The sequence below is a fragment of the Spermophilus citellus genome (assembly GCF_964194105.1).
Source record: "Spermophilus citellus genome assembly, chromosome: 10".
Classification (NCBI taxonomy): Eukaryota; Metazoa; Chordata; class Mammalia; order Rodentia; family Sciuridae; genus Spermophilus; species Spermophilus citellus.
This window is the reverse complement of record NC_138197.1, coordinates 117,768,848-117,795,842: the sequence shown is the minus strand read 5'-3', so window position 1 is coordinate 117,795,842 and position 26,995 is coordinate 117,768,848. Positions and strand designations below refer to the sequence as shown.

Sequence of the window (26,995 nt, the reverse complement as noted above, 5' to 3'; positions counted from 1 at the left end):
CAAAGGGGCTTCTGTGAGCAGCTAGATTTCTAAAACTGTGCTCTGAGGGAAAAAAAAAAAAAGACGTCTTCAGAATGGAACTGCTTCATAATCCCCTCATAAATTTCCATGCAAAAAGACCAGAAACTGAGGCCTCATTCAAGTCTTGCTTTCACCTGGGTTGACCCACAGTCTACAGAGACACCCTCCCCCACTTCATACCACATTGTCAATTCAAGTAACCCAGGTTTAATTCTCCACTGCCTTAGGGGTTTCTTATAGAATTGCCTAATGCTGTAATGTAGTAGTCGTTCTCAGGGTTATATTTTACTTTTTACTTGACTGAAAACAAACAATATAGGATTATATGTCTTATTTGAAGCTCCACACGTATCTGGTACAGTATGTTTGCCCCTAGTTATCAGTAAGCATTTGATAGACAGCTTTGCATCCTTCTCAAGGGTTAGAGTACCCTCTGGGGCTGTGCACATAGCAAATAACCAGCAAATAATTGCCAGTTTCTCATCCTCTTTAGGGAGGAAGAGTAACAAGAAAGAACATTTTGGTGTTTTCATGGGAAAGGCACATGATTTTGGTTGCTTCCATCTTGGGAGCTATTAGGCAGAGGCAGGCAGACAAATTATTCTGAAGGGCTGTGTTGGGGGTTTAACTTGGGCTTGCCATTATTTCAATTCTTTTCTCTTCCTTTGGTCCATGCATGTGTAAAAACTGGCTTCATGTATTATATGTTGCTGGGCTCTGTGTTGACTTGCCAAGGATTTCTCTGGATCTCTATATTCATTGTTTTTTTGTTGCCACCTGGTGGACAATGGAATACTAAGAATTCAATAAATTGGTCCTGATGTTGAGTCTCAAAGCTCCCCAAACCTTTCTGGAAACTCCTCTGGGGACTTTCTGGAAATGCCCAATGGTGACATAGTTCAAGTCAGGATCTTCCAGGTTCCAGATGGATTTACTCTCCACTCTCACAAGAAAAAGATAAGCTTTGTTTGACTTTCACTATTAGGGAGGGAAATCCCATAAATCCTTCAGCCTCCACCAATATTAAACTTGAGCATAGCAATAATTTATGCATTTCTTGAGGGAATTTAAAATAATCACTCACATAATATATATGAAATGTCATTCAAATCAGATTAATATGAAAGAGTTATATAAACACAATGGATTATTTTGGTTACCAACTTATCACAATTGTCCAAGGTCTCGGTAGGAGTTAGGTTAAAGCTCACGGCATCAGTGGAAGCCAAACCGTGCTGGGATGGACGTTCTGTATATGCAGCCCAAATATGAGAGGCAGTGTTTAACTCACCTTCAGGTGGGGGAGCTGGGGCCACCACTTCATTTTCTACAAATAAAAAGAGTAATGGAAGCGTTAGGCTCACTTCTCAAAAAGAAAAGTTGCTTCCCATGTTCCCAAGATGCTCTCTACTCTGGAATACCATCTAACCTGTGTATGCTGACAAAAGACCATCCAGTGGCATCAAGAGACCCATGACACATTGCTTTTGGGTGTGAGGTGTCAGGTAAGAGATCTAAATGGTATTATATAGATTTCCAGGAGGTGGAAGAGAGAGTGATTAAAAGAGCACAGGTAACACAGGGAGCCAGGTCTCCTGCCACTTGGTTGCCCTTTCAGGAAGCCACATACAGGGCAGTAGATAGTACTAAACATATTTTCCACTCTGTAAAAAAGGCCATGGCACCCATTTCATATGTATAGGGCTCCTATAAGAATGAAATGAGCCCCAGTGAGTGGGGCAGGCACATCCACAGAGTCTAAGGTGAGATTGGTGCAGAAAGAGTCCCCCTTTTCCCAGAGATGAAGGGCACCAAAGTATCTGTAACATTGTCCTACCTGTGTGAGAGACACTTTCTGAGAGATGATGAGACCAAAGTCCTCTAGCTTTGTAGCTTTTAGTTTTATTACAAAACAAGCCACCATTCACTGGGAAACAGAATCAACCTCTCATAGATCTTTCTGGAAGTGCACATACCTGGAGTAGATTTCTACCTACACTTGTCCAAAAGTTTCAAAGCTCTGATTTTGAGGTTTCACAACCTGGCATTGGCTGTCCAGTATTATAGAGCAACCTGGCTACAGAGTATGTGAAAGAAACTTCTATTAAGGAATATATGATTTCCGGATAGCTAATGGCATATCCATAGCCAAAAAGCATGAAATTTCCCCTTCCTAAGCCTGCAGATGCCCGGAAGTAGGAATTAGTGAGTGAAACAGCTGCTTCAACTCTAGGACAGGAAGAGGCAGTTAATGAAGGTGATTTCCTTTAAAACAATTTTCCACTTGATCATTAAATAAAATGTAAAGACATAAAATGTAAAGACATAAAATAAATAAAATGTAAAGACATTGTGGGATACCTAGGAGCCTGATCTGTTTCAGTGTCTGAGATTTTTCACATTCTTTTTTCCACATGTGACTCTAAACAGACAGAATATTAACCCACAATGAGCAGTTTGGCCAAAGAGTCATCACTGTGTGTAGGCTGAGTACCCTGTTTTAGTCTAGTCTGGCTGATTAAATAAGCATAGAAAAATGAATGGATTGTACTGTAACAAGAACTAAGAACAGAGGATACAAGCTGTCGAGTTGCAACAATACCTTTTATCATCACTAATATTTTTGTGCCTGGTACAAACTGCAATTTGTTGGTTTGTTTAAAAAAAGACTATTTTTGAAATTCAAATGACCACATATAAGTATATTATTATTTACTAATGAGTGAAAAAGAGTGTATAACCAAAGCAGAGGGAAACCACATAACCATACAGGCTGGCCAAAGATAATGCGGCAGGGTGTGATGTAATTCACAGACAGGGTGAAAAATCTCAAGACACTGAGGGAAAAAACAAGTGTCCCTGAGATGGTATCAACAGATAGGCTCTCGGGGCTGGGGATGTGGCTCAAGCGGTAGCGCGCTCGCCTGGCATGCGTGGGGCCCGGGTTCGATCCTCAGCACCACATACCAACAAAGATGTTGTGTCCGCCGAGAACTAAAAAATAAATATTAAAAAAAAAAAAAAAAAAAACAGATAGGCTCTCGCTTCTCCACCACATCATGGAAAGTATCATAATGCCATTGCCAACCAGAAGACAAAACCCTTGGTCCACGCATTTTATTTTCAGAGATCTGAGTGCAGAAATGGAAATCTAATATTGACAGCTTGGCTTTGGGCAAGTTGTTGAAGCACATGAATTGATATCAGAATACTGAGAGCCAGAAACCGGTTTCTTTGACACATTATCTTCTGGACTGAGCCACTGTCGCACAACGCCCCGGGACCTCATCCTGGCTCTTTCTACAGATAACTTTCTCTGCCCCTGGTCTCCTTTCCCTTCATGGCTGCAGAAGTTATTTATCCTGCCACTGTGTTTCATCCTGTTATTCTACTTGAGAGGGTCTGTTACCTACTGGGTTAGGAACTCTCTCCAGGTTGGCATTGAAGCCGGTGTCGGTGGGCACTTCCTTGCTCTCCCTCTGTAGTGCCCAGTGGCTCCTCTATTCTAGAGCTGTCTTTCCTGTTCACCTTTTCACCTTTCTGTCCCTGAAAAAAACAATGTTCTTCTTCATTTCCCCATCAGACCTTCTGGTTTTTTTTTTTTTTTTTTTTGTACATACAGTTAAATCAGACTGACCTAGTTTGAATCCTGACTGTATGCTTTATTAGGTATATGATCTGGGATGATTCCATGATCTCTGTTAGCCTCAGTTTCTTTATCGGTGAAATAATAATAAATGACCCCAAGGGTGTAATTCCCATGCAAAATGCATAACACAGCTCCCGGCAGGTAGAAAGAGCTCTGTCATTAAGAGCACTAGCTATTTTCATGGCTATCCTTTGGCAATCTTCGTCTTTGTAGTACCTCTTTCAAGGCTCTCTAAACTAATTACTCCATTGCATTCTGCCTTAATCTCTTGGCATGCTGGACCACACCATAATATACTATTTCTTGACTATAATTTAATTATTTTCCAGAGTCTCAGCCTACTTATATCTCTTTTGATCCCCAATTCAACAAAAATAAGAATGTTTCCTTCCTTTTCTAACTCCCTGGTATCTCATTTTGTTTCTGAAAACCCATTAAGTGTATAGCAAATTGATTAAAAAAAAAAGAATTAAGGAGGGCTCCTTTGCTGGTTGCGTGTGAAGTTGTTATTAAGTGTGTGTATCAAGTAGGCCATGCTATGTTATTTCCATTTCATAGATGAGGGAATTGAGGCACACCTCACTCATATAGATAGGGAAATATCCTATGAGGCTATGTGTCCTTAATAATAAGACCTGTCAACTCAGGACATAGAATCTATGTCACAAAGGCCCATTTTGTAAGGGCAGCTAGGGTTGCTTAAAATCCAAGTAAGACCAAGGGTGAATTCTAACTAAATAAATTAGAATCATCTTAGACACAGAAATTATAAATGCCCTGAATATAAATTCCTCATTTATATCCATTTCTATTATGTGTATAAGGGCCATGGTCTATGTACTAGGCCAAAAATCAAATCAAAATGAGAATCTAAAGGGTTTAATTCAACTTCCTCCAAATCCACAGAATGTTGGTCATTAACAGTCAACAGATAATCCAAACTTGGAAACATATAATTTGTATATTAATGCTAAGACATTTGTAGGATGGTTGCAGGAAATGGAAACTGGAAAATGTATGTCTGACTGATAAATAGGCAGACTTCTCCTTTTCAAAAACCACAGATTCCCCATTTCTTTATATCCAGTGAAGGAATAAAAAGTTAACAACTTGTTGGCACCAGCTAGATGCAGGACCTATATTATATTAATTCTTATAAATCTTCTTCTTTTTTTTTATTCCAAGGATTTAACTCAGGTGCACTCAACCACTGAGCCACATCCCCAGCCCTATTTTGGATGTTATTTAGAGACAGAGTCTCACTGAGTTACTTAGTTCCTTGCTCTTTGTTGGCTTTGAACTCTCGATCCTTCTGCCTCAACCTCCCAAGCTGCTGGGATTATAGGTATGAACCACCATGCCCAGCTAATTCTTATAATTCTTTAAGTTAGGACTATGATTATCCCCATTTTGCAGATGGAAATTGACCCTGACAAATCCCACAGCACATGAAGGATGAAGCCAAGCTCTGCCAGGGGTCAGCCTGAGAGCCTGTGCCTTGCACTTCCCTTCTTACTTACTAATTTTAACAGAGGCAGAATAAATAAATAATTATTTCATTTTCTATAATGAGTTGACACATAGCCTCATAGGATATTTCCCTATCTGTATGAGTGAAGTGTGCCTCAATTCCCTCATCTATGAAATGGAAATAACAGTAAAACCTACCTCAAGGGTGGTTGGCAGGAATGAATGAGTTAACAGGGGCAGGGAACATGAAAAAATGTCATATATGCTTTATCACTTCATGGTTATTATCATGATTATCCTAATTCTTACTCACATGCACTTGTATAAAAGACACCAATGTCTTTCTGCATGTGCCACTTGCTACAGATCTGTCTTGTCTCCAAGTCCATGGGCTGTATGGTGTTAGAACATATTTGGAACTGGGGTAGAGGCTGAGGAAGCAGGTGGGGACTGTACAGAGGTGGTAGGACCCTCCAAACCTTCTTTAGGATGGAAATAGTTATTGGTTTTGATGAACTTTACATGCATCCTAGGTCATACAAGGTCAATCAATCATCAGTCATGATGGTCTAGAAAGGATAAGAGTTCTTGGGCATTTGAAATAAGGAATTCAGCTTAACCTGGAGAGATGGAGAACCAGGAGTGGCAAAAGCCAAGCAACTCTTGACTGGGAAGGAAAATAAACTGTTACTGCTAAGTCTCAGGACCCTAAGGTGTCCCTTTTTACCTTGAAGGGACTGATCATGCACCCTCTCACTCTAACTCATGCTTTGGTCTCAAACAGATTCTGCAATGCTTTGCCACTAAAAACCATTTTGTGTTCCCCAAATTCATTGGCTGCCTCTGTACAAATCATTCACTAACAGCAATGTCCATGGTGCCCCGCTGGCTAGTGAGTACTTGGGACCATCCATGCAACTAGAGTTCATTGAGCTCCCATTAATAACTACCTTAGCAAGTGTAGAGAGCCATTTTGCTGTGCTGCCTTGTGTGGGCGTGAGCCTAATTCTTGGGCTGAGACCCAGTTCTTTGTTTTCAGCCACTCCCTAGAATACAATGTATCAATTGTCCAGCTCCTGGAACAAACTGTTTTCAAGAAGTGCTTGTTGCTTTGCACAAGCTGGAGCTGGGTGTCTCTTGCATTATGTGCAAGTGCTGGGTCTATCATTCTATTGGCTGCTGCTGTGTTGCTATGCACTCTTTGTCCAATGGTGTACGAGCAGGGCTGCAGCTGAAGTATATAAGGGGTGGTTTTTTCGGGCCCGGGGGCCTTTTTTCTCTCATCTATACCTCATGGAAGCTTCCAATAAAGTGTGTTAAAGAAGAATCCTGCTGTTGTCGTCTTTCCTGCCGGCGGGTAGACGCGACAAGCAAGGGCAAGAGGGTTATAAAAATGGCCAAGAACAGAGGAGACTCCTGTGTATAAGGAACTTACAGATAAATGAACTGCCTTTGAGTATCAATTTAATCACCTAACCAGATCACTGTACTCTCCTAGGACACTCAAGACTCACTACTTTCATAGTTCTTCTAGAGCATCCACAACCATAGTATGCATGGGAATCACCTAGAGATGGGATCCAGCTGACTCCCAGGGTCAAAGCCAGTTTCAAGATTCTGCATTTCTAACAGGCTATAGGTACTGCTAGTCCGCGACCTACAATTTGAGTAACAAGGCTGGGCCTGGGCCCTCCATGTCACCCATTTCATTCTCCCATTTCAAAGGTAGTTGTGAATGCTAACGGGTTTACAGTAGATGGGGAATTTTCTTTTCCCTTTGGTCACAAGCTTCTTGAGGACAAGGCCCGTCTCCTTCTCCTTTTCAAGTTCCACACAGCAGGTGCTCCATAAATATAGTTGACTGGCAGGCTGTTCCTGCCCTGCACAAAAGCCCCTTCTGCATGCTGCCAAGAAATCAAGAACGGTCCGCTGGCACTCCATGGGCAGCTTTCTTCGTCTGTGTTACCCACAGGGAACACTATGTCTTCCATTGGTCTCCCTCCCACTGGCTAAAGGCTCCCAGGCATGCGCCCAAACCCCATCATTAGATTTTGTCTTACTGTCAACACATGTCTTGCATTTCTTAACAAGGGCAGGAGAGCAATTAGGGCTAGAGTTTTGGCTCTCAGGAATAATAAACCCCTTGCCTTTCTAAGGAATCTCGCCCTTTTAAAATCTGGCCTGGAAAAGCAGAGAAGCAACTTGAGTCAAGGAACCTGTCCCACCCATTTCTTAGCAAATGACCTTCAGTCAACCATGTCAGCTCTGTTGTCAGCCAGGTTAACTGTGTTGTAGTGGCCATGAGGCATCCACTTCCAGTAAGCTCTCTAAATCTTAGACAAGCAAATGGGTATTGACTGAGATCGGGTCCTGATATACTGGGCTTACTTAGAAGTCAAAGGACAAATTCTGTGGATCCTTCCCACGGTGTGAATAAAACTAGCCTTTGTCCCCTCTCTGTCCTCCATCCATTGTCTGTTAAAAAAACATACCAAGGGATGTACTCACGAGCAGGAATATGTAAGTTGCTGTTGTAAAGCTTATTTGAAAATTAGGATATGTTTTGAAAAACAAAAAAAAAACAAACAAACAAAAAATCCAACAAAATATTTTAGTGGGCAACACTGGATTCTAAAGCAGCTAAAGCCTGCTCCTTCCTTTTTGGGCAAGAGCGGCTGTTGTTTGATCCTTTCTAATTCATAGATATAGACTTTCTCTTCCTCTGCAACACTGAAATGCTTTCAAAGGGCTTGATCTATTTATAGTGGATTTTTCCCTATGATCACCTACTGTAAAAAGCACAGGTATGCCACCAATGGCATGCCTGCAGAGCCTGTGCCCGGGCATTCTAATTGACGGGCACTGGTGGCAGCTATGAAGTAGACAGCCCCATATGTGGCCTTTGTGCTGCTGCTGAAACACTGGGAACCCAGTTCACTCCATAAATGGCTGGCTCTCTCCAGTGGAGGCCATTTCTATTTTCAACGATCAAGGGTTCCAGGGTCAGTAACTTGAAGGGTAAAAAATCTTAACTCTTGGGCTGGAGATGTGGCTCAAGCGGTAGCGCACTCGCCTGGCATGCGTGCGGCCCGGGTTCGATCCTCAGCACCACATATCAACAAAGATGTTGTGTCCGCCGAGAACTAAAAAATAAATATTAAAAATTCTCTCTCTCTCTCTCTCTCCTCTCTCACTCTCTCTTTAAAAAAAAAAAAAATCTTAACTCTTAAAAGGCAGCAATCGGCCCTTCTTTCCATGTATGCGTCTGTCCACTAAAATGACATACTCTGTTCTCTCCTTCCCATGAGCTCACTATCTCAAATAATACATTATTTTGTAGTACATTATAATACTAATATTACTGTATCATATTACATATATTAAAATAATAAATTATTAAAATGATATAGTGTTACTTCAAAATATTCAGTGTTTTCTTGTGTGCAATTTCATTTAGCTTTTTGATAACATGGAAGTATAATTATACCATACCCTATGAATATGTTATGTATGCATAGAAAAGACAGGAAGAACATATAATAGAAGTTGTTATCAAATGTTATGTTTATAGATTTTTTTTTGTGTGTAGTTTTCATTCTGTCACTTTTTTGGGGAAAAGTTTTTGAAAAATAAACACACTAAAGCCATCATTTGGGGAGGTGGAAGAGAAAATTGCATGTAATTGCTAATTATTATTGCTTTTTCTGAAAATGGCATTCTAGGCTTAAATTAAATATGTGTATGTTTTATGTATGATAATCATCAATGATGCTGGCTTTACCTGGCTGATTCTTGTATTTCCACTTTTAGTAACATAGCAGGTTATCTTTCTTTTTGATTAAATAGGCAATAAACACCTACTAGGCTTTTTCCTTGTTGATGGCAAGTTCTGGCCCTATGTACATGCTCCAGCCTGGCCCTATGTACATGCTCCAGCCTGGCCCTCATATGCCTGAACAACAGCACAGTGGAACTGCCCTAACATAGGAACATATTGTTTGCATGGAGACACACACAGTACTCAGGAAAAGTTTTGACTACATTAATTGAGTGTCACCAAAAAATTAGCAACCACAAATAGCAGTGCATTTTTATTGGGCATATTGATTATGTATCAGAAAATCAGGATTTGGACATAAATTAAGATTTAATTTAATATTTTAACAGTTATATGCTTATTTTGCCTTCTGCTCGTTATAGACTATGAGTCCAGATATTTTATACATTGAATTTAAAGGATTTACATATTTTTTAGAAGTAATCCAGTAGTTACCAAAGTATTATCTAAGATCTCCAAGAGTCCCTAAGACCCACAAGGTCAAAGCTACTTTCATAATAATGCTGAGGCATTGTTTGCTCTCCTCATTCACCTTATTTCACAAATATAGAGTGAAATTCTCTAGAGGATACTTAATATGTGATGACTTCAATGGCCTGACAGCTGATAACTCTTAAAAGGCAGTAAAAATTGGCCTTTCTTTCCATGGATGTGTGCTTAATATTTTTGTGTTTCAAATGCTCATCAATTTTAATTTCCAATAAAATAATAAATATGCCAGCTTTTAAAAATAATTATTAAGAGTGAAAATAATTCTGGGACCAAAAATTTTGAAAACTTCTGGTTTATAATTTATTGCAAATCTTCTTTAGAAAATGGCTGTGTATGTGCATGTGTGTGTTTAAAAAATTCCTGCTGTATACTTCATTTGAGAAAAATATGCAGTTTTGACTGATAAAATGAATGAAGCAGTCAAATTAAAAATCACAAATGGATTTGGGGGACAGTAACTTATTTTCCTCTGTGCACAACAGAGAAAAAGATATCGTCTTTTCAGTTTCCCCTGTTTGTTTTCGGCTATCTAGCAACGTTATTTATCCAGATAACAGCCGTTGACCTCTGAGAGGAAACTGGATCTGTCAAACTCCATGCACCAAGGGTCCCTGTGTTTTCCGCATGGGAGAACCCTACTGCTGTGTCTTAGTAAACCCAGAGTCTGCGACCAGTGGGAGGCAGATCAGGTGCCTAAGAAGCCACAGTTCAGATGCACACTCTCAGGTGCTGGTCTTGTATTTCATACCTGGAAAGTGAGTGCTCTCTTAAATGCTGCTCCAGCTAGTCTTCAGGTAAACCCTACTGAATCAGGTTGGTTATCTACAGCGCAGTCCATGACAACAAAGGCAGGCAAGACCAGGGCAACTTTACTGACTGATGAGAATAATAAGTCAGCAATGTCCCGGAAAGAGACGAAACAGAAATGCTATAAATAATTAGACACAAACTCAAAATGCAAATCAATACAAGCCCATTTGACACAAAAGCAAGTCATTTGGGGCTCTCAAGATGCCATGTACTACAATAGCTGATATCTATAATTTAACACGAAATGAAGCTACATCCATTGTACTTTATTTTTAAAAGCAAAGAGTGATACATTACATTTTAGGAATTTTTCTATCCAAATTAGTTAAAATAATAATGTTCTCAGGTATCAGAACAAAATGAACTCTTAGCTCTGCAGAGAATCCAGCTATTCAAAATGATTCCCTTAAGTCCATATTCATTTACGGGGGGCCAAGTGATGTCAAAATCTGTACCCTTAGGGTCTGAATGGATGAAATCTTAATTATGCGCTGAGTATGCAAACTTTCAGTGACTCATGCTTCCGTCTGGTGGAATTTCCCTAAATCCACAGGACTTTTTCCCTCTCTTAGTCAACGTGTTCTTCTGTCTTTTTAATTATGCATGTTTCAACTCAATATGCCATTCCACACAGGAAGAGGATTAAAATATGGTCATTATTACAAAGCATCAAATATAAGATTTTTTGCTACTATCTGATGACTTTATCTCTTCATTTCATGTTTTAAAAAAGAATTGAATGGGGGCTGGAGTGGTACAGATCAAGGGATTGTTGCAGTGTGAGGAAAGGAGGAAGCTCTACTCAAATTGAAATCTAAAACATTTTGCACAGGTTAAAAAAATATTGCAAAAAATTATTTGAATTGTTAATAATTTTCCACTTTAGTCTCCTGTTGTGCCTTTGGGGGGGGGTACATCACTGACTTATGTATATGGCTATAGGGTAATAGGATAAGTCTTTAAAGGCCTTGCTTCAAGCCATTACTGGGCCTCACATTGGGTGACTTTTTTTAAATAGAGGAAGGAGAGGCCTGATACCAGGTGGGGTCATTAAAAAAAATTCCATAGCAGTAAATATAGTGGCGCTCAATCATCCACATGTGGTCATGAAGAGTTCTTTATGTGGTTATCTCAGAAAAATTCTGGTCTAGGTAGACCCCAACTGAAAGGCACCCCTCGTGAGTAGAGAAATCTTAATGTCCCTCAAACCCAAGCCTTGTAACCCTTGGTGGTAGATATAGTTACAGGTTCCACTGGGTAGGGTGACGATTTCATCTAAGTGGGAAAGACCATGACCCCACAATGGAACAATAAAGAAACAACTGATTATCCCCTTATATTTGACAACTGGGGTCACTCCCCACCCCCCACCCCAGGCTGGACATAACACATTTCCATGGGAACCCAAGAGAAGCCCTGGAGTGTAGGCCTTCTATTTGATTTATTTTATACGACCTAAACTTCCATGGGTAAGAGCTAAGATGTTTCACTATAAGTAAAACAAGGACATATTTCCGGTGGGTAGCCGTGATGATTTACAATAACAACAGCACTTTGGGGGAATGTATTATAATCATTAATGCCAGGTGAGATGGGATGCAGTAGTCATTATGTACCTTAGTGAAATTGCATTCAAAGTTTTTATTAAATGTGGGACATTTAATACTTTATACCACACAAGATTCCTGAGTTTACTGTTTGAGGAGGAAAATACTTCATGTCTTATTGTATGTAAGCCTGTTCTCAGCACTTTATCTGATTAATTTTAGTTTTTACAAAGATCTAGTGAGTCAAGTACTGTCTTAATCATGTTACAGATGAGGCAACTGAGGCATACAAAGTGCCAGTAACTCTCAGTTCATGCTGCAGCTGAAATTTGAACTGTCTAGAAAGTTTTATGAATACTTTCTAGTAATTTGTCTATGTTGCCATGTTTAATAATATTATTAATAAGCAGAGAAAAAGCTGAAATGCCTACTATATGGAGAACAATCTTAAAAAGACATATAGCTCTGAACATGAGAAATTAAAATGTAGAGTTATACAAATAGGTGAACTTTTAGTTATAAGTAGAAATTCTGCTCTTAATTTTATACGAGGCATAGGCTATTATCCAATAAAAATGAAGAATTCCTGAGGAATTTCTTTTTTTAAAGTTTAGATGCTTTTTGGAGAAAGATTTGGATGACTTTGGAAGAGAGAAAAAAATGTTTAACCTAAAGAGATAAATGCAAGTCAAAAAAATTGAATAAGGTGAATTTATAAGATCTAACATCTGACATATCAAACATAATTTTAGATATTGCATTTATGTGCCAAATTGGCCTATAAAAGGATTCCTAAGGGAGTATAAAAGGGCGAAAGTCTTATCAAAGTGGATTTAGACTTGAAAGACATAATGAAAGCCAGATTACAGTTAGCTTTTTGTGATCTCATTTTAGAGAGAAAAATAAGCATGAGATCGAATGAACCTGGTCTTTCCTTTGCCAAATCAACTAATCTACACCCCAATCTGATGGTACCTAAATTTTACTCTGGAAACACACACAAAAGCCCATAAATTCTTGGCCTCATGAATGGGAACATTCTGAAATCTGTCTTGGATGTTTATCTTTGTGGTTGAACAAACATACTCTCTGTAAATTAAGGCTGACCCTGTTCACTTCATACAGACTCAGATGGGACAAGACAATATTGTCACTTTGGTATTCAGGCGTTGTCTTTGTAAGAAGTTATGGGGACACAGGACCTGTTTTTCTCTGGTTGTGAAATAATTTGTAGGCATGTAGGAGATTAATGACAAGGTCTTTGTTCTTTTTCACAGTTTCATCTCTCGAAATCACTGTGCTATTAATTTTTAGGAAATGGCTCTTGAATAAACAAGAGCTTCTTCATGGTTAACATCACTCAGAAAGGGATAATTCAGTAACTACCTTTCTATGTATTTAGGAAGTTTATCCAGCATGCAATACTCTGAACCAATCAAGCAGTCCAGGAAAGACGTGTTCCCTTAAGAACTAACATGTAAATAAAAACAAAGAAGACATAGCCATGTCCCCTTGGGCACACACATGAAATTAAATTTTTTTTCATTTTTTTTTTATTGCTAGAACTTTAATTCTGTTTTTCATGATTTAACCCACCCAAGCATGCCTAGAGATGAGGTCTAGAACTACTACAGAAGTCATTGGCTGTTGGTAGTTCTTCATGTCACTTGATACAGGTTTCACAGACAAATTAGGGAGGAGTGCAGATAAAAATAGTAATTATTCATAATAATCAAAATTCTTCTCTAGGGATCTACATAAAGGCCCCAAAATACATTTTAAATAGAATATTCATAAGTATTTTAGGCAAAAAAAACAAAACAAAGATAATTTCTATGGCTGAAACAAAACAAAACAAACAATAAAAACCAAAAGGACCCCAGCAATTCCACAGAGCCCCCCATCACAAATCCCTAAAATTTGAAATATTACATTTGTTTCTTAAAATAATGCATAATTTAAGTGAACATAATTTCATGTTCATTTAAATCTTTAGAGACCATTTGTTAATTAATTTATTTATTTTTATTTTTATTTTTTTAGAGAGTGAGAGAGGAGAGAGAGAGAGAGAGAGAGAGAGAGAGAGAGAGAGAGAGAGAATTTTTTAATATTTATTTTTTTTTAGTTTTCGGCAGACACAACATCTTTGTTGGTATGTGGTGCTGAGGATCGAACCCGGGCCGCACACATGCCAGGCGAGCGCACTACCGCTTGAGCCACATCCCCAGCCCTGTTAATTTATTTTTGTGCCCAAGCATTTTTAAAAAGAGGCTTCAGCCTGGGTAATTCATTCCAATGTGAATGTTGGAGAATTAGACTTTGAAATTGCTAAGAATAAGGAAACACAATGGATTGTGTGTGCCAACAAGCCTAAAAGAAAATGTTTCCAGGCCATGTCTAATGGCCAAAATGAAGTGACCCATTGAGATAATAAAGCATCACAAGTGCTTCGTTTTTTCCCTTTCTCTTGGGTCCCTCAGATCAGCTGGTGAGTCTGACCTCTGCCTTCCATCATCTCCCCAACTCCCTTACCCTTGACTTCACTGCTGTTTGAAAGGCCTGGGAACAAGAGGTAGACTTTAGACCTACTGAATGAAAATCAAGCATACAAACTTATTTTTCCAAAGTTTTTTTCAAAGCGATATATTTAGGACGCTACAGAGGAAAGCACTGGCCAGTCCTTTATTTATCTTCCTAACAGGTGCAGTATGAACAGTCATAAAAGCAGGCTACTGAAAAGAATGATTCTGCCAAGTATTAAGCCCCTTCAGGGTGGGTGCATTTGCCGAAGAGTATTCCTTCTTTATAACAGAGAGCTGAAGTCCATGCCATGAATCTTCCGGACAGCAAGGCAGTTTTTCTTTGTCTGTGTGTGTGTGTGTGTGTGTGTGTGTGTGTGTGTGGGCGGGGGGCAGTTTAAGGAAATAATATTGTGGTATTCATTTATATAACTTCTTTATTCCTCATCCACGTCTTCAACTTGGCCTTAGTGAACCATTCAAAGTTAGGAGAAAAATAGAAGCCCTTAAGAAAATTTCTCCACCCTGTTCTTTCTTTTTATTTCCTATATATGATTAACTACTGCTGCTCAATTTGAGGTAAAGGTAATATTCTTTATATGTCATGACTTTTCAAAGACAAATTTATTTTTGGTGCTTGAAATAACCCCAAATAGTCTCATGCAGGTGAAAACTGAAGGTCAAAGAGTAAGTAAATATGAGAGGGAGGCTTCCTACACCGGGCCTCCTTTTCTGACTATGACTAAGCCCTGGGCGATGCTTGCAAATAGGTGAGAGGTGATGGTGCTGCTGTACCTTCAGATGGGTTTTGAACTCAGCAGAAATTTAAAATCTGTTGAAATCTCTAGGGAGCAATGAAAAAAAGATATAGAAATGGAAAAACTTTTCTGGACTGAAAACACACACACACAGTTGTCCATTACCAAGTTCCCACCTATTCAAGATCAATAGGGTAGATACTGTGTGCTGACACACACACACACAAAAGATCTGAAATCATAACACCAAGACCTTGATTCCTACACTTGCAGAATGACCCCTTAACATGACAATCATAAATGAACCTGTGTTTTGCCCTATGTCTGACTTTTTAAGAAGGGATCTTACATGGAAGATGAGAAAACTAGTGAATCTCCCAAGGTGTTCTGAACAAAACACTAGTGCTAAGGAGGAACTGTGGCATTCTTCCAACAACTATGTGAAATATAAGGGGACTGGATATATCACATCACAAAAAAGTTCATGTGTAGGTCTCACTTCTGTGTTTTGGAAGAGAATTTTCTGGATTTTGCAGAATCTTAACAGCTAAACAGCTGTCTCAGGAGGATAAGAAACCAGGCTCATGGTTGTAATCATTTCATACTGCAAGAGATGAAATTTTAGGAAGTCATATTTATGGATTGAAAAACTATTTATAGTCTTTTTAAACTAGTAGAGATTCTACCTCCAGAAAGAAAGGCAATTGCAATTTTCTATTTCTATGTTGATAAAATTTCTTTTTGACTGGGAAGAGACATTTCCAAATAGTGTGATTTTTTTTAACACAGGAGGACCCAGAGGAAATTAACTGTGAGGGACTTTAGATACCATCTCTTATGTATCTCTGAAATCTCAACAGCTAACATACAATAAGTGCACATTTAATAGTTGACACACAAATGAATGCATCAGCAAGTCAATCTGTGAGAGTCACACAAATCTGAAGCTTCCTTCTGTATCTCCTCTCAGCATTTTATTAGAATAAATAAATCCAATTTGTCCCATTGTCCCACATATGGAACACCTATAAAAACCTAAATATAAAATGAATACATAATATAAGTATATAATAATACAATAATATATAATTATAAAGGTAATACATAGTAATTTAATTATAATAATATATGTTAATTATTAATATAATATATGTAATTATAATAATACATGGTAATTATAATATAATATAATAATATGTAAGCTCTAGAATATGATTTCCAACCTATTTTAATAAACCTGTGTTGGTTTCATTGAAATATTCAAACAATTGAAAACTTGGGACTTAATTAGTTAATTTTACTATCCCTCTGGTTCTTCATGAATTCAAAGTATATGACAGGTCTTTTATGTGTAACTGATAGTTCAAATAACATAATTCTCCAAAGAAGACACACACAATGGGAGTAGGACAAGGGGAAGTATTCTACTCCTTAAAAATAATACTCTCTGGAGTGGGGGTGTACTAAGTGGCAGAGCACATGCCTAACATGGATAGGGCCCTAGATTCAATCCTGAGCCCACGGAGGAAAAAACAGTGCTTTCTTTTGTCAAAAAGGGTCACTAAGACATCTAGAATATTTTTAAGGATCTAAATAAGGACTGTTGACTAATTACCTCTATCAGACTTCCTCCTCAAGGTCCAAAGTTGCACACCTCCCAAGAGCCAATATGAGACAGTCAGAATGAGGCCACTGTAGGCTGGGAGATGGCTGAGCAAGACATGAAAACTCAGTGTTTTAGAGAGAACTGCCAGTTCCTGCCAGTCCATCAGAGGGCCAAACCAGCCCTTATGTCCTAACAAGACTCCAGTAAGCAGCCATGTCCTTCCTGGGCACACCTTCCCCAGCTAGGGAAGAGGTGAGAAGAACTGTATGAACTGGAGCAACCTGCATATAGTCTGAAATGACTGCGAAGAATTGGTTCCATGCCATGTTTAATTTGGGGGGCTGTCTTCTAGAGGGAGTCTTACACGGAACAAAAGCAACCCAGATAAAAATGAAATTTCCATTAGGAGAAGGTACTATTCATGACCATAACATTGGCAACTGCCACACTCCTTAATCTTCTGATATCAATGATAGAAAAAGACAATGATTTCAATAAGAAAAACTCCTTAAATTATAGTTCCTTTAAAAATCAGTTCTGCTGACAAGAGAACACTAACAATAAAAATCTCTGTACTTCCTCAGTGAATTTTAAATATATCAGTAATCCCCCCACTTTTTTTCCCCTCCTACTTCTCACCATCCAAATTTAAACTAACTAAAGAATCTAAGGGTATAAAATTACTGGTCTGGGTGGAGGGACTCCTACACAGCATATCAACAGTGTTTTTATAGTGAAAGAAGGTCAAGGAGACTGTAGTATCTGTGCTAATTTACATATACACATATGTATATATATGTCTAAAGTTAAAAAATATTTTTCTCTTTGCAGTTCTAAACTTTCATTTTCTGTAGAGGGAAAATGAATCAGATTGAGTTGTCAAACAAAACACAAAACTTCATCTTATCTAGCAGTCACAACAATTGAATTAGCTTTATAGGCTTTGCAGCCTGACTGACACCTTATTTATTAATTTTTCAGCTTTCTTGTCATTTTCAATTGGACTTTCAAACCACAAATGCAAACTCATCCACTATACTCAGGATGATTAAAACAATATTCTGTCCTCAGTGAGGAAACAGAATGCACTTCATCCAAGTAAACCTTAAAGAGGCAAGTCAAGTGACAGATCAACTAAAAAGGACACTTAATACACATGTAAATCATTTGCATTACAAATATGACACTTTAGCAGGGGTTGGACTCACTGACTGATAGTCAGGATTAAGTTCCCATATTAATGCATGCATTTGGTGTGGTTATTTCTGGTGGAAGACTTCATCCATCAATGCCCTCCGCCACTAAGTAAGGCCAACCTGTAAACTGATCACCACGGCCTGTCAGCACTGGTTACTTAATTATATAAAGAAAATATATTCAAAAGACTTTTGATAATATGGTTAGTATTTCAGCTTTGGGTTCAAACATGTAGCATCTTTCCCAAGGTTCTCCAAAATAATGGTTAAACGCATTTTTTAAATAATTAAAAATGAAAAAGCTAAATATTGTTTTTATATTCCTGCTAATTTGAGTGTGTGTGCTTGCGCTTTTATTTGCAGAAGTGAAAAAGAGAGATTCAGGAAGTATAATGAAGACTAGTTTTAATGAATAATATCTTAAAAGACATAGTTAAGAGTTAAAGCCAATATATTTGAGTGGTGGATGTGTTTTTCATTAATTTTCATAATCACTAATTCCAATTTATATTATTAATTAGTAATTTTAAAATATTGATCTTTTTATTGAAAATTAAAACTTTATTGAAGGAAATACTTTTTTCTGATGAAGATATTTTTATATTTTCACTTTAATTATTTTAAAAGGCTACCTTTGAAATTATACGTAATAAAACGCAGAAAGAACAAAATCTGTAACATTCAAAGACTTTTTCTTTTCATTCAGGAATTTGACAATAAAGCTCCAAAACAAAAACAAACTGGTAAAAGCAAAAAAATACCTTCATCTGTATATTTTGAAGGTCTCTCCATTAAAAAAAAATAACAAGTCTGGAAATAATGTTACAAATTCTTTTTTGAAGTCTTGGTCAAATTTATTAACTATTTGAAAAAGTGTTACAAGCCCCCACCCCAGCATAATGCAAATACATGATGAAAAAATTGAGATCAAAGCTAAGAAAACATGCTTAAAAATACAATGTGCTCACCATGAGCATTTAACATCCTCAAATTACACTTTAAAGATCCCCTGCACAAACAACAACAACAAAAAGATTTTTTTTTTGCAAGTGAGTGATATAAATTTCATTTGACCATTGTAGTCAATATTCCTTTATAAACTATCATTATGAGATATTTTTCAATTCATTACACTCTTGCTATATTTTCCTCTAGTCTTTTGCCTTGACAAAAATCTTATCCTTGCATTACAGTGATTCTATTATTTTACAGTCTATATAAGAAATTGGATATTTGTTTGAAAATAGATACCTAAATAAACACACTTCATACAAAGTAGAGCAAAAAGATTTACGGATGACTCTTACCCTCTTTCTTAGTGGGTTCTGGCATGGCCACAAATAAAATGTTATTCTCCAAAGAGCTTTTTCCCTTCCAGTACTAGTTGACAGAAACCCCAAGAGCAGTCGAGAGATGGTTCAGGTCAATGTGACAAGCAGTTGGGGAGAAATCCAGTGCTTTTATACTGCCTCTGGACATCAATCACGTTGGCACCTCCCTTCTTCAGCACAAGGATGCTGGAACTTGACAGCTACGGGGACCTTTCTTACATCTGTTGTCTGCACTCTGCTCTCTTGCCTACTGGAAGGAATCTCCTGTCCATCTCATGTGGCTGATGAGAACACCTCTAACTTTCTAAATTCAGCTGCAGCCTCGTGTTCTTTCTTGCTCTTCTCTCGCCATCTGACAGATGGGTGTGCCTATTCAGGAGTGCAGAAAGCTTGCTGCTCGGTAAAAAAATAGATTAACATCATGATATGCTAATCCAAGTATTTGCTTAATTTTCACTAAGATCAGAAAGAAACCTCTATTCAGACAATTTAATGCTCTCATTAGCTTGTCATTTTCATTAATTCTTAATTATTGGGTTTTAAATTTTTCTTTTTTTTCTTTTCCTTTATATTAATTTTTTATTGCTGCCTTCTAATTTCATTCATAATAATGTGATTCAGGGCAACATATTTGTATATGAACATAAGACAATTTGGTTTCATTCCCCAATACCTTCCCTTTTATATTTTTGTATTTTATTGATGTTTCAAAATTAATTTGACAAGCCAAATTTCTAAGTTGAATTGCTTTATTTTCTCTACCAACAATAGCAAAGATTTCTATCAAGGAATACATAGCATTTACCTTTTTTTCTAAGAAATATTCTTTTTAAAAATTATAGGGTATATAAAAGGATATATAAAGATCTCTATCAAGGAATACTCATAGCATTTACCTTCTTTTCTAAGAAATATTCTTTTTAAAAATTATAGGACATATAAAAGCAATGATACATTCTGTAACATGAATGACCCTTATGCTCAGTGAAAGAAGCCAGACACAAAAATTAGACTGCAAATGGGCCGGGGATGTGGCTCAAGCGGTAGCGCGCTCGCCTGGCATGCGTGCGGCCCGGGTTCGATCCTCCAGCACCACATACACATACAAACAAAGATGTTGTGTCCGCCAATAACTAATAAATAAATAAATATTTTAAAAAATAAAAAATAAAATAAAATAAGTTAGACTGCAAAGTAACATGCCAATGCCTCTTCAATTCCATTTACTTGAACTATCTAGGATAGGCAAATCCAGAGTCAAAAACTAGCTTAGTGGTTGCTATGGACTGGGGGAAGTAGAATTAGGTGTGACTGCTTGTGGGTACAGGATTTCTTTTTGTAATGATGAAAATGTTCTGGAATTAGATGGTGGTGATGGGTGTACAAGTTTGTGAATATATTAAAAACCACTGAATTGTACACTAAAAATATGTGGGACATTGGCAAAGAAATTCAGACAGACAGGTAGTTATTGTTTTGATCACGGATGGCAAATGGACATGCATATCTCACTTGAGATTTTTGTAGAATGTATCAGATTTGGTCAAATTCTTCAGAAACTCTCATGGAACTGATTTAAAAAATATATATATGAACTACCAGGGGATTAAACTGAAAAAGACTATTTACTTTCTTTGTTCACATGCATGACACCTTAGAGACAAGGACTAAAACTGGTTTATATGAAAACTACCCATGCGCCTTTATTGGCATGCATGTTCAATGTAATTTTCAAGAGGCTGATTGATTTGTCCTGAACCAGCCACACTGTCTCGTTTAATTTCCCTGGTGGCTGAGAGCACAGCTGGTCAGACTTAGCTCTACCAACCCTGTGCCAAGCTAACTTTTCATATAAGGATGGAAACTCGACTTAGAACTCAATAGCATCATGCTTTAACTATGTGGGGAGAGGGGGAAGCTGGCCAGTTGAGACAGTCCATGAACATCATCTATGAAACACATAGATATTCCTGAGCACTTTGTTTGCTTTTAAGATATATTTCTTTGATCTTAGCTGCTAAACAGACCATGCCAACCGGAAAACAGCATATTCTGCAATACAAAGCTAGAAAGGAAAAAAAAATAGAAGAGAGACATAGAGCTTTCTTGAGCCCTTTGGGAGTCAATTAGCAGATGAAATGAATTAGAGAACCTAGAATCAGAAGTCCGACCCTTGGGTTGTATTTCTGGACTTATCATTAACTAGCTGAGTTACTCTAAGAGAGTCAGGCAGACTTTCTGGGTCTTAGTTTCCTCTTGTGTAAAATGGGGGCATTAAAAAGTCACCTCGAGACCCCTTCTGGCCTTAGCATTGTGATACTATGTGGGAATTCCTAAAAAAACAATCACTTTTCCAGCATTCTCAGCTCACTGAACACCACATATGAAATGGACAGAGGGGGCAGAGTATCATATTGCAGAAGAATGTTTATAGTGAGGGGTAGATTTCACACATACCACAAAAGAGGTGCCATGCCATCTTTGGCTTCTGCAGAAACCCCATGGGTTTTTAATACACTGATCATTTTACTGACGTGAATGAACATATGCCAGGAAATATTGACACCCATGGAGAAAGTATTTTATGACCTGGGAATACTTGGTTATAAAAGATTTGGATATTTAAAAAAAAACACTATTGGAGGGGTTGGAAAAATGGACAAATTTTAGGATAAGCAGTTGTATAGTATATAAGATGATTAAAGCAAAATTAGAATAACAAGTAAATTAGGATAACAAGTAGATATGAGTATTTACACTTTCAGTAAGGGGGAAAATGGCCAACAGGGCTCTTTTTTCCTTTGGTTAAATTCTTCATTGGATTTTTCCTTTTGTATTACTGATGATGAGGTTTGGTTGATTATAACAAACACAAAATAACAGTTGGATCATGGTAAAAATCTTGCTCACATAAAACAAATCTAAAGCTCAGGGTCACCAGGAACCCAGGATCCTTCTTCTTGCTCTATCATCTTCTAGGTGACCATGTAATCTAAAATGGCTTTTAACTGGGTACAGTGGTATGGCACACAGGTAGGCCCAGCTACTCAGGAGGCTGAGACAGGAGAATCACTTGAGGCCAGGAGTTTGAGTCCAGCCTGGGTGATATTGTAAGACTCCACATCAAAAAAATTAAGTAATGAATTAAAATAAATAAAATGGCTTCGAGGGCATTAGCCATTATATTCCTATTCCAGGCAGCAGAAAAGAAAAAGAAAAAAGAACTCATTTCTCCATTTTAAGGAGCCTTCTTGTTTCCTTCCTCCCTCCCTCTCTTTCTTCCTTCTTCGCTTTCTTTTTATGTATTGGGGATGGAACCCAGGGACACTACCCCCGACCTACATCCCCAACCCTTTTAAATTTTTATTTAGAGACAGGGTCTTGCTAAACTACCAAGACTGGCCTTGAACTTGTGGTCCTCCTTTCTCAGTCTCCCAAATTACTGGGATTACAGGCATGTGCCTGCACTCAGTTTAAAGAGACTTCTTTGAACCATACATTTATTTCTCATGGACAAGACTTAATAACGTGGCTATATCTGGCTACAAAAGAAGCTGGGAAATGTAATATTTCATTGTCAGTGGTATTGAGCTCAGTTAAAACTTGAGGATCTGTTACCAAGGAGAATGGTGTTGAACAGGTGACTCTCAATCTCTGCCACAACTTTCAAAATAAAAGCAATAATGTTCTCTGCATCAACCCAAAGACAGTGAAGGAGAAATAATAGCCAATAATCTCTCCCTCTCCCCAAGGTTATCCTCATTCCAAGGTATGACATGTGATCTAACTTTCCTTATATTCATAAAAATACACACAAACTTAACATTTATATGTAGGAAGTTCTTTTTTTTTTAAAGAGAGAGTGAGAGAATTTTTTTAAGAGAGAGTGAGAGAGGAGAGAGAGAGAGAGAGAGAGAATTTTTAATATTTATTTTTTAGTTTTTGGCGGACACAACATCTTTGTTGGTATGTGGTGCTGAGGATCGAACCTGGGCCGCACGCATGCCAGGCGAGCGCACTACCGCTTGAGCCACATCCCCAGCCCTGTAGGAAGTTCTTGATCTGCTTTTTAAGAAAGGGATCATTCTATTTACATTACTCTTCAACTTCTTGTTTTCATTTAAGCTGTCATAGACATACATACACACACACACACACACACACACACACACACACACACACACATATATATATATATATATATATATATATATATATATATTAATAGCTAAATAATTGTTCATGGTATGGATTACCATAGTGTGTCATATAATCTTTTTTTTTTTTTTGGCCAGGGCGGGGGTGTTCCAGGGATTGAACTCAGGAGCACTGGATCACTGAGCCACATCCCCAGCCCTATTTTGTATTTTTATTTAGAGACAGGGTCTCACTGAGTTGCTTAGTGTCTCGCTTTTGCTGAGGCTGGCATAGATCTTTTGCGATCCTCCTGCCTCAGCCTCTATGCAGGCGTGTGCCACCATGCCCGGCCTGTCATTTGGTTTTGATTGTCACCTTTTGATGGACATTCAGGTTGTTTTCAGTGTTTACCTCCAAGTTTAATACTGCAGTCAATGTCATGGTAAAATAACAGGAATGGCATTGACAAGGTAAAAATAACAGGAATAATACAGGAAGGAAAAAATAAATAACTTTAAACTCCCTCATTCACGTGATATAGAAATGAATTCTAGAACAACTAAAGTTTTAAATTTTAAAAATAAATCAACAGAAAATACTTGAAGAAAATTTATGACAGTATTTGAACTATGGTGGAGAGACTTTTTTTTTTAAGTAAAATAGAAAATACAGAAGCCATGGAGGAAAAAATGACAGATTTGAATAAACAAAAATTTATAGATTCTTTTGTAACAAAGGACATCATGAAATAAAAATGTTCAAAAAATAAAAAGGAGAGAAAGTAATTTGAAGCGCATAGAGTTAGCATCACCTGGACAAAAAAAATCTCCTTAGGATGGGGTTACATTCTGATAAACCCATTTTAAGTTGAAAATGCCTTCAAGTGAAAATGGATCTAATGCACCTCACCCACAGAGCATCAGAGCCTAGCCACACAGCACAAGGGAGAGTGTCTACTATTTCTATATGGGGTCCTGTGACTGACCAGGAGTTGTGGCTCCTGCCACTACCCAGCAACACCCACTGTCTGTCCCCAACCCAGGAGATCAAAATTCAAAATTTGAAGTTTTGGTTTCTGTTGAATGTAACCTGTGTTTGTATCATCATAAAATTGAAAGTGAATTTAAATAGAACCATGATCAGTCAGGACCATTTGTAAAGGATTTGAAGAAAAAAAGTGATTCACAGAAGCAAAGCCTTTTGGGAAAATGAAAACTTAAACAAACTTGTGGGTAATTCTAAAATGATTATATCTAGGGTGTGAGAAAACAGGTGATTCTGTTCAGTGCTGTTGAACTTTTGGATGAGTAACCTTTAGGGAAAGTAATTTAGCAAAAATATACTAAGATTTAAACTAGGTATACATGTAGGCAAACTCACTTTAAAAAATCTATCATACTAATTTAAGTATCTATAAATTATAACCTTTGTTTTCTTTTCAAAATTAATTGTCATCAAGATAAAATTCACATAACATAAAATTAACCATTTAAAAATGAAACATTCATACATCTATACAATGGAATATTACTCAGTCTTAAAGAAGAATGAAATTATGGCATTTGCCAGTAAAATGGAACTAGAGAATATCATGCTAAGTGAAATAAACCAACCCCCCAAAAAGAAAGGCTGAATATTTTCTCTGATAAGCAGATGCTGATCCATTTTTCCATAGGGAAAAATGAAGGAAATTTGTATTATACAGAGGGGAGTTAGGGGAGTGCTGGGGCTGTGCTCATGGGAAGGTCAGTAGAATAAGAGAGACATTATTACCCTATATACATGTATGATTACCCTATGGTGTGGCTCTGTACCATGTATAGCCAGAGAATGAGAAGTTGTGCTCCATTTGTGTATAATGTGTCAAAAAGCATTCTCCTGTCATGTATAACTAATTAGAACAAATTAAATTTTTTTTTAAAAAAATGAAACATTCAGTAGTATTTAGTACATTATGAATGTTGTGTAACCATCACCTCCATTTAATATCAAAATACTTTCATCACCCCTAAAGGGAACACAGTACCTATTAAACAGTTAACCCCATCAGTCTTTCTGCCTAGAACCTGGCTTCTATCAATATGTTTTGTTTCTCTGTGGATTTACCTACTCTGGATATTTCATATGCATGGAATCATCCAATATATGACCTTTTGTGTCTGACTTTTTTTTTTTTACTTAACATGTTGTTTTTGAGATTCATTCATAATATGGTGTGTATACTTTTATGACTAAATAATATTCTTTTGTATTGATATGCCCATTTCTCATTGATAGATATTTGAGTTGTTTCCATCTTTTATGATTGGTACTATGAACATAGGTGTATATGTATTTGTTTGAACATCTGATTTCAATTCTTTTGCATACATTCCTAGAAATAGAACTGTATCATATGGCAATTTATGCTTAACTTAAAAAATATTTTTGGTACCAGGGATTGAACCCAGGGGCACTCAACCACTAAGCCATATTCCCAGACCTTTTTATTTTTTATTTTGAGCCAGGGTCTCATGAGGTTACCCAGGGCATCACTAAGTTGCTGAGACCAGCTTTCAACTTGCCATCCTCCTGCCTCAGCCTCCCGAGCCAATGGGATTATAGGCATATGCCGCCACGCCCAGCTAAGTTTAACTTTTTGAGAAACCACTAAACTTGTTTTCTACTGCAGCTATACCCCGTTTACTTCTCACCAACAATGTGTAATTTCTTCACATTCTTGCCAACACTTGTTATCTCGCCAACACTACCCTGTCTTTTGGAAATTATAACCATCCTAGGGAAGTGGGATTGTATTTCATTATCATTTTGATTTGTGTTTCTCTAATGACTAAGCTGTTGAACATCTTTCCATGTGCTCCTTCCTTCCTTCTTTCCTTCCTTCCTTCCTTCCTTCCTTCCTTTGGATTGAACCCAGAGGCATCTAATCACTGAGCAACATCCCCAACCATTTTGATTTTGAAACAGGGTCTTACTAAGTTGTTTGGGGCCTCAATAAATTGCCAAGGCTTACTTTGAACTTGGGATCCTCCTGCATCAGCCTCCCCAGTTGCTGGGATTACAGGCGTGTATCACCATGACCAGTTATTTCTATATTTTTAAAAAATAAATTTAAAGCCCTATGTCCATTTAAAAAAATGGGATTATTTGTCTTTTTGTTGCAGGGTTGCAAGAATTCTTTATATAGTCTGAATACTAGACTCACTTTAGATATATGATTTGAAGATATTTTCTCCCATTCCTTAAATTGCCTTTTCACTTTCTTGATAATGCCATTTGATGCATAAATTTTGAAAATTTTGATAAAGTCTAATTTATCTATTTTTTCTTCTGTTGTTCATACTGTGTCGTATCTAAGAACTCATTGCCAGATCCAAGGTTCTGGAAAGTTGCTACATTTTCTCCTAAAATAATAGCTCTTATAGGTTGTTGATGCACTTCAAGTTTATTTTTTTTTATATATGCATGAGGTTGGGTTTCATATTAATTCTTTTGCATGTGGATATCCAGTTGTCCCAGTGCCATTTGTTGATTAAGTGTTCTTGGCATCCTAATTGAAGATCTGTTGGTCATAGATGTGACTAAGTTTATTTCAGGTCTCTCAACCGTTTTCCATTGATC

The 26,995-nt window shown here is 37.5% G+C and overlaps 1 protein-coding gene and 1 long non-coding RNA gene across 8 annotated transcripts in view; both read right to left on the bottom strand.

Annotated features, from left to right (window-relative positions):
• MYBPC1 (myosin binding protein C1) overlaps positions 1–19,371 on the bottom strand; it is an 82,736-nt gene extending 63,365 nt beyond the window's left edge. For 4 of the 7 annotated variants that reach the window (XM_081309301.1, XM_081309302.1, XM_081309304.1 and 1 more), the window contains exons 1-2: positions 19,214–19,371; positions 1,313–1,348 (exon numbers count right to left, since the gene is read on the bottom strand). In XM_081309301.1, coding sequence (XP_081165427.1) covers positions 1,313–1,348; positions 19,214–19,238 — 61 coding nt within the window. In that variant the 5' untranslated portion in view covers positions 19,239–19,371. The remainder of the gene's footprint in view (positions 1–1,312; positions 1,349–19,213) is intronic. The other 3 variants (XM_081309307.1, XM_081309305.1, XM_081309308.1) reach the window with 1 other exon arrangement.
• LOC308657540 lies at positions 15,116–19,207 on the bottom strand. The gene is made up of 2 exons (XR_014023958.1): positions 16,720–19,207; positions 15,116–15,708 (listed from the first exon to the last, which is right to left on the bottom strand). It is a non-coding gene; the product is annotated as an uncharacterized lncRNA (long non-coding RNA).
• Positions 19,372–26,995: the final 7,624 nt, after the last annotated feature.